This window comes from Myxine glutinosa, chromosome 3, assembly GCF_964187855.1.
Source record: "Myxine glutinosa chromosome 3, kmMyxGlut1.1, whole genome shotgun sequence".
NCBI lineage: Eukaryota > Metazoa > Chordata > Myxini > Myxiniformes > Myxinidae > Myxine > Myxine glutinosa.
In genome coordinates this window covers 171,963,951-171,978,655 of record NC_136263.1, presented here as the reverse complement: position 1 = coordinate 171,978,655, position 14,705 = coordinate 171,963,951, and the positions used below count along the sequence as shown (strand labels likewise).

At 41.7% G+C, this 14,705-nt stretch overlaps 1 protein-coding gene across 1 annotated transcript in view; it reads left to right on the top strand.

The window, feature by feature from the left end:
- Positions 1-14,705, top strand: part of IFT172 (intraflagellar transport 172) — a 428,976-nt gene that overhangs the window by 203,044 nt on the left and 211,227 nt on the right. The window contains exons 17-22 of the mRNA XM_068109837.2: positions 247-383; positions 1,007-1,114; positions 4,529-4,613; positions 7,266-7,358; positions 9,013-9,090; positions 12,029-12,277. Of these exons, the coding sequence (XP_067965938.2) occupies positions 247-383; positions 1,007-1,114; positions 4,529-4,613; positions 7,266-7,358; positions 9,013-9,090; positions 12,029-12,277 (750 nt within the window). The remainder of the gene's footprint in view (positions 1-246; positions 384-1,006; positions 1,115-4,528; positions 4,614-7,265; positions 7,359-9,012; positions 9,091-12,028; positions 12,278-14,705) is intronic.

The following is a 14,705-nucleotide window of genomic DNA, read 5'->3' as shown; positions in this document are numbered from 1 at the left end:
CACTGTTTAATTCCTCTACCCCTTTAAACTCAAGCCTGAAAAATAATATGGAGCAGCACTACTATCTTTGGAAAGTTAGAACACCCTTTCTAATTTCACAGAGGAAGACAATAAGTTGAGTCATAATCCTGGAACAAGTGGGTGCAAAGCAACAACAATCCCTCCTGAAGTATCTTAGATTTCTAAAATATATCTAAAGTTACTTGTCTTATGACATACCAGAACACGTGACACTTCACCTTTCAGGGAGATGTTGTAGATGTCAAGCGTGCTGATGGAAAGACGGTTGTAGTGGCGAGCGATGGAGTGACGACAACAGACTACACACTCGATGAAGGCCTCATTGAGTTTGGCACCGCAATTGACGATGGAGATTATGAACGGTAAATGCTGTGCCCTTTGAACCCTTTTCCTTATATTTTGCTTAGAGGTAATGCACTCGCCCCTGATGTGTCTAGCTTGGTTTCGATTATCGATCCAGCTATAAACGGTCACCCTGTTGTTTTCTCAGGCAGGCCGAGGCATCATTGTGTCTGTTAGGCCTGGTGTCCCATCTGCCAGCGTTAGTCGGTGGATGTTAAAGATCCCACGGTGTCTTTCACGGAGAGTGTGTGAGCTATCACCATCACCCTGGTTAGATTCAAAATTCCTGCTCTAACCTACGTAGTCAAATGTCGGACTCGACCAGCCGGTTTGTGAAACACTTGGGCTAAAACTTTTCCCTTGCGACCCCACAAGAAGGTGGCAATAATTGTGGTCATTGAAGAAAAGGGACTTTGTTGACCATTGTTGAAGTCTCATTCCATCAAAGGTTTTGTCGCCTTTGTTGACATATAATTTTATTGTGTTCGTTTCTAGACTGGAGATCAGTGAATAACTGTGATTGCAAAGATAATTTGTTATCCCAACCTTGTTTTCATTGTACTAAACCATGTTGCTGCCTTTAAAGTTCCTCAAAAAGTAATCCGCCAACCTTCACTGAACATGGGTATTTATTATTCTTCAGTGCTCTCGCCTTCCTGGAGACCCTGAAGATGATGGAGGAGACAAAGGCCATGTGGCAAACTTTGAGCCGTCTCGCACTTGAGGCTCGTAAGCTCGAGCTGGCTCAGCGGTGAGGTTTTATGTTGTGCTCTATGCGTTTTTTATCAGAGGTATGGGGAAAAAGTGAATGAAAATTTGATTTACACACGGGTTGTGGATTTGCACCTTACTGAAGGCAGCTATACACAAAGAATTAAGTTAAGCACCCCCCCCGTTTTTTTACAACCTCGCACATTACAAGTTTGTTGTCGTCAAAACAGTGTAATATACCCATGATATTGCTATATTTTCTGGAGAAGTGATATTATGGTCACATAAAAACATAACAATCATGCCGTTTTCAATATTTTATTCTGAATAATTTAAGGTGAAATTTTTTGGGAATTTTAGGCATATTTTCACCTCAATTTAAGTATGGAGCTATAGGTCCATCACGGACAGTGTGGATGACGTTTATGTTTTCTAACGTACAGTCATTGTTCTGAGAAGACCTCTAGCGATCTTTGCGTCAATAACGTGTGTAGGACCCACGTGATCGGATCACGGACTCAACCCTACGTCTCATAGACCCTGTAAGCCGTCGTATGCGTTGCTGTGGCAGGTTGTTCCATTCCCGATGTAATGCACGTTCCAATTCATCCAGATTGGCTATTGGAGGGACCATCTTCGCAATTTGTCGTCCCAACATGTCCCAAACGTGCTCGAGGGGGTTCAACCTGCCACAGCAACGCATACGACGGCTTACAGGGTCTATGAGACGTAGGGTTGAGTCAGTGATCCGATCACGTGGGTCCTACACACGTTATTGACGCAAAGATCGCTAGAGGTCTTCTCAGAACAATGACTGTACGTTAGAAAACATAAACGTCATCCACACTGTCCGTGATGGACCTATAGCTCCATACTTAAATTGAGGTGAAAATATGCCTAAAATTCCCAAAAAATTTCACCTTAAATTATTCAGAATAAAATATTGCAAACGGCATGATTGTTATGTTTTTATGTGACCATAATATCACTTCTCCAGAAAATATAGCAATATCATGGGTATATTACACTGTTTTGACGACAACAAACTTGTAATGTGCGAGGTTGTAAAAAAACGGGGGGGGTGCTTAACTTAATTCTTTGTGTATATATTGAGGATTTGGATTCTTACGATGGAATCTGAGCTTGTCTGAAGAAGTGCCGCATCGCTATGGGATTTGTTGTAAAAAAAGGCCAGCTGGCTCATTAATGACCATCAGGAAGTAATCTGTGATCTGCCCACTCTGCCTATTATGATTAACAAGAGGTACCTGTCCACTCTTTGGGGTTAACCTTTCTTGCTTTCAATGCACCTTGGGATTCGCAGTTATATGCTACCATTAAAAAGCAGTGCCACCCATACATGCCCTTAAATTAATTTAAAATAGGCTTTCTTGGCACATGAGTACTGATCTGCCTGTGTCTGTGTTTTGTTACTGACTGTGTCCTTGCGCTCGCGAAGCGAAAACAGGGCTAGGCATTCGGTTGCATCCGTACGTGTGGCGTGTCTGCATTTTTAAAATTCATTTTGTCGGTAGCCGTTGGTCCGATTGACATGAAATTTTACCATCGGAGCGCCTCCGCTTGTATAATTTTTTATTCATAATTATGACGTCAAAGGTCATGTGGTATGGATGCCATCTTGGAAAAACGTTACACCTCTATATCACCGAAACCGCTCAATGGAAAAAATTGAAACAAGGCTCATTGTGAAATACTCTTCATGTAAGGCAATATGTTTATGGTGATATCATCGTTGCCTTCACTATGGCGTCATAATTCAACAAGTACAACGCTTGATTTGATCAGTATGAAAAATTTTTTTTGCAACTGTTCGTCCGCTGGACACGAAATTTTGACCATATGAGCGCCTCTGCAGTATCATTTTAAAGTAATTATGATGTCATAGGTCACGTGGTACAGGCGCCATCATGGAAAAATCAAAAAACCTTGCACTTCTATATCTCTGAAACTGCTGCATGGAAAAAATTGAAACGTGGCTCATTGTAAAAAAAACTGTCATTATTGTAAGTATTGTTAACAATGATGTCATTGGTGTCTTAATTATGACGTCATAATTTGACTGGGACAACACTTGGACAACAACACTTGGACAACACTTGATCAAATCAGTTTTAAATTTTATTGAGCGTGATCTACACAACAATTATATTAGATAATATAAATTTATGATGTCATCGCTCACATGGTCTGGCAGCCATATTGTATCAAAGAAAAATACCCTTCAAAAACAGAAGAGTTGTCTCGTACCAAGTTGACTGAGCATGGTAAGTATTCTATGAATAACATATAGTTTTATGTGCATTTGGTAATGACGATAATGATTTTGTGAATATCCCTCCATGCTGACGTTTTCAAGTGCTGAAGAAAGTAATTATTTAACCTTTACAAGAATATAATATGAGCAGGTCGTCCACATTTTAAAAAAACATCAGCACCAGGAAATATATTTTGCACTGAATCAAGTAGGTAAATGGATTAAATAGTATTTGAGTCAATTATTGTTTTTATCTTATCTGTCTACTTCCCCATATCGCATTTAATGAAAATGCTGCCATGGCTGCAGGGTGCACATTGCATTAAATTAAGCCCTGTGTCTTAATTTAATGATACCTCGTACTCCACTTTCTTGATACCTTGGGGATTGAGGGGACTCCAGCATTGACAGGGATAGGAAATAAAAGGATTCCGTTGAGAGCCACACGTTGCCTATGAGAGTAGAGGAAGTCAATAAGCCATGTGTGGAGTTGACCTTGGATGCCATAGGTAGAAAGTTTGGAGAGAAAGGCAGGATGCCAGACTGTATCAAAAGCAGGAGATATGTTGAGAGTCTGACGTTCTCATGTTTAACGTTCAGGGCCTCCATTCATTATTGGATGAGTAGAAGCAGCATGTTCAAGGTGGAGTTACCGGTACCTGGTCTGAAATCAAATTGCTGATCTGGGATGAGGTTGTTGGAGAAAAGGAATGATTTCATATGAACTGCAATGATAGATTCCATGGTCTTGCTGATGATTGGAAATAAGCCGATAGGTCTGCAGTGGAGGGGATCCGTTTTTGCTCCTATTTAATGTCATGCCGTGATGTTGGCAGGCTTCCAAGCAGATGGAATATTACCTAGCACAAATGACATGGTGAAAAGGGCAGAGTTTCTGCCACTGACGACATTATCAACCACAATCATTATGGAGAGGGGCGTTTCCCCCTTCACAAAGGGTCAAATTTATCTTGGATAACATTGAAACCAAATCAATTATATAGAAGATGCAGGTGAAATGCTTAAAACTTTAGTCCTTTCCTATAACTAAGAATCCACGGATTTTCTGTGGTTTTAAAGTTCCGGTTTTATTTGTCGAATTAGTGTTTGGAAAGCATTGTGTTTCTGCGCGTAGATGATTTTGTTGACATGTATCGATGATGTGTCATTCTGTTTCAGATGCTTTGTGGTTCTTGGGGATTTGGCCAAAGCTCACTATTTGTCAGAAACGGTTGACATTGCAAGTAAAGCTGCTGAAAAAGATGTGAGTCATCCTGTACCTTTGTCATTATTGAATGAATGAATGAATGAATGAATGAATGAATTTTGTTATTATTTATTTTGTCATTTTGTACAATTTTGTCATTTGTCATTATTATATAATACAATCTGCAATTTGGCTTTCAATCACATTGGGGTTATCTGCATATTGTCTAAGGGGAAGGGGTGTGGTAAACAGATAAATACAGTTGAGAAAATAATGAGGAAGTAGGACAATAGCAGAGAGAAGTGAAAACAATTTAAGAGGACAGTGGGGAAAAAGGTGGGAAGGAAGGCAGGTAGAGGAATTGGAAATGGGTAAAGAAAAATCCAACTTTTTCTGTATCTTCCCAATATCTGTGGTGGTTAGTGCCTCTTGTATTAAATATTACTAGAATATAAGACCCGTCGCTTCGCTGACGGAAATACCAATCTTTGCTGCGATGGTTAATCTATGTGGGAAGAAAAAAAAGGATTCCTGGGAGATCCTGCTCTCCGTGCAGGGATAACCAACGTCATGTGTTGGCATTTGCAGTTTTGACACGCGTGTCCATGAAAAAAACAACATAAAAAATAAAATAAAAATACACATAAAAAAGTACACAAAGTACACATAAAGTGTTTAAACAGCTGTAAACTGTTTGTTTTAACAGTTTTAAAGTTTAAAGACAGCCAAACTGTTTTAAAACAACCTGTTAAACTGTTTTAAAGACAGCCAGGTCTTTAAAACAGCTGTTCACCACCATCTCTTATCTTCCCCCATCCAAAACCTTGATCTTTTCTACCCCCGCTAATTTCACCCCAATTCCACTTTTTTGAAATAACAACTTCTGTCCTGAAAGTCCTTGGTGTCCTTGTGTTTTATACTTCTCCCACCCCTCCCCCCTTCCCACGCCTCCTCCCCCCAAGCCCTCTCCCTCCCACACATCTCCCTGCTCTCAAATGTTGTGTTTGTATGCTTCCCCTTCTCTCCCCATCTTGTCTTCCGCTCCCTCCTTTTATATATTTTGTTTGTCTGTTTGATTTGTTTGTGAAATAAATGTTAGCTCTTTCACGAGCCTCGATTCTCTATACAAAAAAAGAAGAAAAAAAAAGAAAGTAAAAGTACACATAAAAAATAATAAAAATAAAAACTTTTTTTGGGGGATCACAAACACTCCCGGGAGTTACCCGAATTCACTGTAGTTGAATTTATTGAAATCCGTTAATCCGTTCTCAAGTTATAACACGACAAACAGACAGACAGACACGGCTCCTTTTATAATATAGATAGCCACTTTAAATTGTGTCTTTCTTCGAAAAAAGCACGAAGTAATAATAAGACGTATGCACACTTGCCTCTGAGCGGTGTCGCTCAGGTTGGAATCTCAGCCCAGGTATAAACTGTGATCCTGGTGTTTCGCAGGCAGGGCGATTTGTCAATGTGTGTGCCATCCATTGGGTAGACGTTCAACTTTGCGTCTCTTCTGCTAACATTAGTTGGCGGATGGTTCGATCCCATGGTGTCCTTTGTGATGAGTGTGATGAGTATCGCTGGCATCCAGGCCAAATTCCAAATTGCTGCTCTTACCTATATGAAGCCTGTATGAGGCTTACATGAGGCCTATCGAACCTATATCAGTGTCACAGCCACACCCCCCAGCAATGATGCAACGCTGCAGCCAGGTGCTTCATACGAAATCAATTCCTTAATTAATTACCTCGATAATGAGAAGGAATGTATTGTTATTTTTCATCTTGTCAATTGATATAAAGTTCATATATTTTCATTTCTTTTTAAATCCATGCTGTTAAAGCTTATTGATTGTTAGTGGAATTTCCAGCATTTTTTGAACATCAGCAAATAAAATCCCAAGTGTGCCTTCATTTTACTTTAACGTTGCGGAGTTCATCCCATGGAGGCCCAGCCGGTTTTACGTTGGAATTGGGAGCATGTTTCACTTGAATTCAAACTCACACTTGAGATGCCTTTGAAGTAGACACATTCGGTGAAAGTTCAGCGTATCTGTTATAATTCCAGAAGCAATATCTCTGGCAGCTAGGTTAATACCTTGTAAGCTGTCATGAGAAGCTTCTAGAAAGTTTCAGAAAGCTTAATCCAGGAAACTTACCAAACAAACACTGCCCCATATATATTCTCCTTTTTCAGCCTTTCATAAATTGCCCTAAGACTGTCTCCCATATACCAGGATTACTTGGTGAACTTCAGAGGTAAAGTGTCCCATAAAGATGTATCATTGTATTACGCACACATATAAAAGGCAGAATTTGTATGCCTCCTCCGCTGAAGGTGCTGTGGTGGCATTATGTTTTCGGGTTGTCTGTCCGGCTGTCCATCCGTACATCTGTCCATGCGTCAGGTTCATCCGTGATCAAAATTTTGTTACCACAATAACATGTAAACCACTGAAGGGATTTTTAGCAAACCTGGTACGAAGGTGTATTGTGATACAATGATGAACTGATTAGATGTTGGGTTCAAAGGGTCAAAGGTCATGTCAAAGGGTCAAAGGTCATGTCAAAGGGTCAAAGGTAGCAGATTTTTTGTTATTGCGAGCCTTTTTTCCGCATATAAGTAACAAGTTAAACGTTTTTTTCTTTCTGATATGACCTGCTTTGCTAAGATTTGATGTGCTGTTTGTGTATTGGTCGGCAGGGCGGTGATGGAACGGATTACTACCAGGTACGAGCACGGCTTGCAATGCTTTATCAGCAGTTTAACCTCGCAGAAGAAATATTTTTGGCAGAGGTGAGGCATTGATTCACCTTCTAATTGCGCTTCCGCAGGAAGGCTGGGACAGTAAATCAAGAATCAGATCAAGAATCTTAAAATCGAGAATCTTCTGTGGCTTTGTAATGAATTTTGTTGGTGTTGTGATGGTACCCATATTATTACACTTTTAGTTTATAGTCGATGCATTATGGCACTACCTGTAGGTCTTGCCAAGGCGTGCATTCACTCACAGAGCTGTAACACTACTACAGGAAAATCGCCGCATTAATAAATCCCATGAAATTTCATGACAATCGGATGTGATGGTTGCAAGACTGTGTAAACAATCATTCATTCTCATTCGTAATTCATTAAGGTTCGTGTAAGATGGATGCCATAGGACCTCTTGTTTTCACAAAAGGAAATGTGTATAACCGTTGCAAATTATCTACTCGAACGCTACCAGAGGGAGGGAAATAATTTCTTGAAAAAGATTGTGACACGTGATGAAACCAGGGTCCATCATTTTACACCCGGTCAATGCGAGCGAGCATGGAGTGGAGAAATTCTCGGTGACCTCAAGAATCCGCATCAGCCAGAAAGTTTGTGGCATTGGTTTGGCATATTTGGGATATTTGGGCCTTACCAATTCAATTCATTTGGAATTTCTTGTATGTGGGAAAATCATCACTATAGGACAGAAAACTATACTACAATGACTTGTTTCACAATGTGAGACAAGCATTACGCAGATGACCCATCACAAAGATTTATGTGCAGATGATATCAAGGCTTGCCCACATCGATGGCACAAGTATGTATTGTAATGGAAAACCAAATAGTGCATTGGAGTCATCAGAAGGAACTAGAAGAAGTAAAGAGCAAGATGGAGTCTTCAGGAGGAACCTGGATAGGATTCGGGTTTCAGCCGCTACTCCTCAACCCTCAAAGCCATCCAGGCACAGCCAAGTGAACCTTCCAGAAGAATTTCTGCAAGAATTCACTTCTCCCAAGACAGATAAAGAAAGAGAGGAATATAGAAGAAGCAATAATTAGATTGAATAGAGAGAAATATGAAAAAGTAGAAAGAAATGTGAAAGGAACAAAGATGTTGGGAAGAACCCAGATATATAGATTTCAGCCGTTCTTTCTCAGGCAAAAACGCAGCAACAGTTACAAGCTACCAGAGGTCCATCAGCGGGGAAGCATAATCCACACAGCATCAGGATACGGTACAATCGTAATGTAATGGAAAACCAAATAGTGCATTGGAGTCATCAGAAGGAACCAGAATAAGTAAAGAGCAAAATGGAGTCACCAGGAGGAACCTGATGTATGTAAGCTTCAACCTCCCTGTACTAACTTCTAAAACCAATAAATAAATATAAATTCTGAAGCATCCTTGCGATCCGTGCAAGATCAAATCACAGACCACTACTTTATTAAAATGTTTTGGATCTGTTTGGATAATTAGAGGTAAAGAGCAATGACATTTGAGCATGCAATATTGCCGTGGAACTAGAGGCAATGCATGATAAGAAACATCTCCGGTAAAACAACCACAAAGAGGAAATCTGTGGAGACAGATACTAAGAGACAAGTATATGAAAAAGTTTGATACCCATCACTTTTGTTCAACTTCTGCTAGCATGTTTTCCTTTTTCTTTATTGCATGGTGCTCATTGAAAAGAATGCCGTGGATGAAGCACTGGCCATGTACAAGGACTTCTACATGTGGGACGAGTGCATCGCATTAGCCGAATCCAAGGTTCGGTTTGTCATCAAAGAAAATTAATCCAAGAAAAATGTTCTGTTTAGAACTTATAGTGGGAGGGAGTTGTATTTAATCATCAGATAGATCTCAGGTATTGGTTGAGATATTGTCATTGACCAGCCTTGTTGATAATTTCATGCTCCAGCAGAAAAAAGCAAAGTTTTAACTTGTCTGTAAGTCACTCAGGTAAAAAATTTTTTGTGTCAATCACTTTTTTGTGTTTGCAGAAATCTATGCTCATGTAGTAGCGAAATGCCAAATGACAACAGGTTCAGCTAAATGACAACAGCTAAATGACAAATGCATTCGTGAGTTCCTCATATTCGCGGTTCATAACATCTGACCTGCTTCTACATTCACACTTCAAGTATTCATGATAAATAAATAAAAATTCACGCATGAGGACTGGTCTCCTATATCCACCGCCGCTGATATTAATTCAGCCTGGGAATTCTTCCACAGAAACCTGCTCTCTCTTATTCACAGATTCATCCCATCACATATTCAATTTTCCTCACCATCCTCCCGCTCTTGGTTCTCTGAATCCTGTGGTGAGGTAGTTGCTTTGAAACAACTTGCATTCTCCTCATGGAAGGCAAATCCAACGGAAGACAACCTCAGATCATTACACAAAGTTCGTCTGTCCAATCTCAAGAATGAGCTTCCAAAGTTGTTCTCCTCCTCTAAAACCTGTTGGCACTTTGTCAAGACTTGCACCTTCTGCCCTCTCCATGATTTGTCCTCCTCAGGTATGCACTATAATAAGGCCTTATGCACTATAATGAGCTCTGAGAGGATCAGAATGGACTTAGCTGGTCTGTGGAGAATACTAAGGAGCAGGCCTTGGCCTGCCTTAGAAACAAGCTGGCTCGGTGATGTGGTCCGTCCAAGGCAAGGTGGAGCAGGTTGTGAGGCCTAGAGTTGCAGGGACTGCATCTCTTCCAGGGATGGCCAGAGAAGTAGATTGATGTGGCGGTGTGGTGTTTTAAAACTGACCCTTGTAAAATGACCGAGTGAGAGCATGGAATTTTCCTGCATTGGAAAACGTATGTTCCAGAGAGCTAACCAACAACTTGTATTTTCCACATCTGGAGAAATGGATGCTGCACCAGCCTGTCTCTCAGAACTATTTTGCACAATGCGGAGTCATTTGTTAAACTGTACAGCGAATTATCCAGCATTGAGGGCTGTGATTTTGACCAAGCATATGGTCGGTCTTAAAACAGTACCTTGCAGGACAGCAGCCTCAAGAAGGAGAACCTGAGACAGAATGCACCAAAAGCAACCTGTTGTTTCTGCTTGCAAAGAAAATCTGACAATAACCATTGAACAAGGGGCTTCGGGATACCATTTACTTATAGCTTAGAGAGAGGGAAGTTTGCCAGATGGTACCGAAGGCGTAAGAGATTTCCCTGATCTCTTGGTTGAAATTTCGTGCACCCATCCATTTTTATCTCACCTGGAACGAAGTTCAGGGGAGCTTATGCAATGGCGCGTCGTCCGTCCGTAAACACTTGCAACTTATTCTCTGAAACCGCTGATGGGATTGTGACCAAATTTGGCATAAATGATATTTGTTGTGTTGTGACTAAATTTTGTTCAAGGCATTAAAAAGATCGGGATTTAAGGGGGTCTACCGGGGGTCAAAGTGGGTCCAGGTTTGACCCCCCAAAATAGATATTTTCTTACTTCTCAGAAACTACGCATGCAATTCTGCTGAAACTTGATCACAACCTTCATCACCTGTGATGTACCAAAGTTTGTTGACGGCATTAAAAAAAAAGATCCTGAGAGGAGTCTACTGGGGGGGGGGGGGGGGGGGAGGGTGTTGTGCCCCAAAATAGGTATTTTTTTTGGTTGTTTTTTGAAGTCTTGTGATTATGTTGGTATGATTCTACATGCTGCCCTTTCTTCTAGCAACCATTGATATTGGTTTAAAATACCTTTAGTCAGTGTAGTGTACTGTTTATTCTACCAGCGGTATTGCCCCTATGTTTGAGTTAAAGGAAGCAGCATGTAGATGTCCAAGTTAGAATCGCCAGAGTGAAAGCTGAACTGATCATCAAAGATGAGAAAGTTGGAGAATAATCTGAGATTCCACAGCAATCATTTGCTTATGATGGGAAGAATGCTGATGGATCTGTAGTTGAGTGGATCAAACTTGGAACCTTCTTTTGAATAGAGGGTGGCATTTCCAACTTTCCAAGATGAAGGCATAAACCCATCTTAGAAAGACTTGGAGAAGAATGAAGTAGGTGGAGCGGACAGGGCTAAAGCATAATTATTAAGGATCTGATGCCAATGCCATCAGGACCAGTTGTCTAGGAGGTGTCAAGATTGACTTTGAACTTCTCAATTTTAGTGGGATATAAGTCCATGTGCTGCAGCGAGCAGTCTATTATGGAGGAAAGGGTGGGGAGTGTAAGAGAGGATGTTGGGGCCAGGCACCTACCAGGAAAGATACCCTGCCTACTTAAATATACTTCGCATCCTTATTTTGGTTTCACTCATCTTAATCACTCTTTTCTCTCTATTTTGGAAATGTTATCCTGTCGGCTTCATTTAATATCCAATTACTTCTGTTGTAAGACCAAAACTTTCAACATGTGGTTTATTTATTTATCCGACTGCTAAATGTGCATTAAATCTTACAGAAACTGTTTCTTCAAGGATAACTTTCCGAAACCACCAATGCACGGTAGATATGTCAAAAACATGATGAGGAATTTCTATGTATAACTAGACCAAGTATATGCTTAGCAGTTGAAATGATATTCAAACTTTGTGACTTTTCATGCGATCTGAATGCAAGTGTTATACCCAAGAAATGCATTAAAGATCATCTTCATATCCAGACATTGTTAACTGCATCCCAAACCTTTTTGATTCTCCTGAAGATGTAACTATTGATGTGTAATAACATCTGCAACAGGGCCACCCACAACTAGAGACACTTCGACACACTCACCAACAATGGTTGTTGGATACTGGGCAGGAAGAACGTGCTGCGGAGTTACGGGAAAGCAAAGGAGATTACATGAGTGCCCTCAACCTCTACCTGAAGGCAAATTTGCCGGCGCGAGCTGCCTGCCTTGTCATGTCTCACAATGAGCTGTTGTTAAAGCCGGATGTTGTCAATCGCATTGCCTCTGCGCTTCTGAAAATGGATCTCCTGGAAAGGGTATGAAGCATCCTACTATCTTTACTATAAGGGAGATGTTTGTCTGTCTGTGTGTTTGTCTGTGTGTCGCCATGTTTCTCAGAGTTGGCCAAACGGATCTTCGTCAACCTTTCAGAGGTTCATCAGTGAGTGCCAGGGAGTGTTTTAGGCAAAAAAATAGCAATGGGAAAGGTCATATTAAGTTATCCCTGACCCCATTCCTTAGTGGGTGTAGGGAAGTGTTTTAGCCCCCCACAAAAAATAGAAAAGAAACATTTTATTTCTTCAAAATGCCAACAGGATTAGAACAGCACGGGGCAATCCCGGTACCCGTGATAGTATTAAATAGGCAATTATGTGTATGCATGTGTCTACATATGAAAATCAGAGAAAAAAAAAAAACAGGGCTGGGCCGATCTCCACCAAATTATGCATACGTGTTGGTAGTACCCATGGTCAACTCATGGGCACAAACAAATGGGGTGGGGAAGACCACTTACAATTTTCGCCTGAACACATACCACAGTGCAAGTGGTTTACTGACCCCTGCTAAGACAGGGGAGATTATTAGCCATGGCACAAATATATTTGCCCCTCCATTTCTCCACATACCCAATATGACTGCTCTGATTCTTGTTCAATAAATAGTGGTTACAACCACCCCAATGACTATATAATGCATCACTCTCTGTACCCACCTTAGCCAGTCGAACCCAGCTGCTCCAGGACTCTGTGTCCTTCTCTTCTGACAAGGTGGAGAAGTTTCTGTCAAACCTCGACTCTGATTCTGCAACTGGACCAGACGGCATCAGCCCACGGGTCCTAAAATCCTGCTGTGCCACTCTTTCACACCCTCTCTCAATTCTCTTCACCCTCTCTTTTGCTCAAGATCATCTGCCATCTGCTTGGAAATCAGCAAACATCACCGCTTTACACAAGAAAGGTACAAAAACAGATTCTTGCAACTACAGACCAATCAGCCTGCTCCCAATTATCAGCAAAGTCAGGGAATCCATCATTGCTTCAGATATCAAATCCTTCCTCTTCTCCAATGGCTTGATCTCCGATCATCAATTTGGATTCAGAACAGGTCATTCTACTCTGGACATGCTGCTCCTGCTGTCTCAACAATGGATGGAGGTCCTCAATGCCAAATAGAAAATCAGAGCTGTCTCCCTTGACATATCTCGTGCCTTCGATATGGTCTGGCACCCAGCCCTGCTCACTAAACTCTCCTCGTATGGTATCCATGGAAACCTCCATGCATGGCTTGCAGACTTCCTTTCTGGTCGTAGTCAACGTGTGCCCCTGAATGGAATTCTCTCATCTCCCCTTCCTGTTCAGGCTGGAGTTCCCCAAGGCAGTATTCTAGGCCCTGTGCTTTTTCTGGTCTTCATCAATGATCTCTCCAACTCTCTGGAAAATCCTCTGTATCTCTCTGCTGATGACTCCACTCTCTGCCGCTCCATATCCCATAATCCCAACCCTCAGATTGGCAGGCAGCAGCCTCTTCACTCTCTGCAGACCTGGACAATATCACAAACTGGTCAAACAAGTGGAACATGTCCTTCAATCCTGACAAATATCACACCCTCACTTTGTCTCTTCGAAAAGACCGTCTGGACAACCCTCCCATTTACTTTCTGAAAAATCCTCTTGAAGAAGTTCTGTCACTCAAGCTTTTGGGTCTCATTATCTGCCATGATCTTTCCTGGGAAAACCACATTTCCAAGCTGGCCTCCAAAGCCAATCGCCAACTGGGCATCCGTCGTGTCAAGTCCTTTCTGGGCACTTCTCAGCTCTTCACCACATACAAAGCTTTCATCCACAGCTCAATGGAATACTGCTCTCCCCTCTGGGCTGGTGGTCCTGCTTCACACCTAGCTTAGCTTCACGCGGTTGAAACCAAAGCTTTCACAATCATTGGAATCTCCCGTGATGAATCTGATTCTGAGGGCCTTTCTCTCGTTCACCGCAGGCAGGTTATCCGTCTTTCTGTCTTCTACCGACTCCTCTCCGGCCTTCCCCCCCCCCCCCCCCCCCCCTGCTCTGTCTGTACTCTGTCCCCCAAATATTCCTGCAGGACACACAATATCTGCCAGCAACCCTCTTCTGGTGAAACGGCCAACATCAAGACTCTCTGCTCACCCTCACTCCTTCATTCCTCTTTACTCCTGTCTATGGAACAAACTCCCTCACTCTCTTCAATCCCCCTCCTCCCTCCATGTCTTTAAAACAGCTGTTCACCACCATCTCTTATCTTCCCCCATCCAAACCCTTGATCTTTTCTACCTCCGTTAAAACGCCCCAAAGCCGCCTCTTTGAATCCCCAGCTTGTTTCCTGAAATTCCTAGTAGTGTTCAGTTGCCTTATACCGTGTACCCCTCTCTCCTCCCCCAGCCCTCCACATATCTAGCTGCATTCCTGTTCTCTTCTGTTGTTGTGCTTG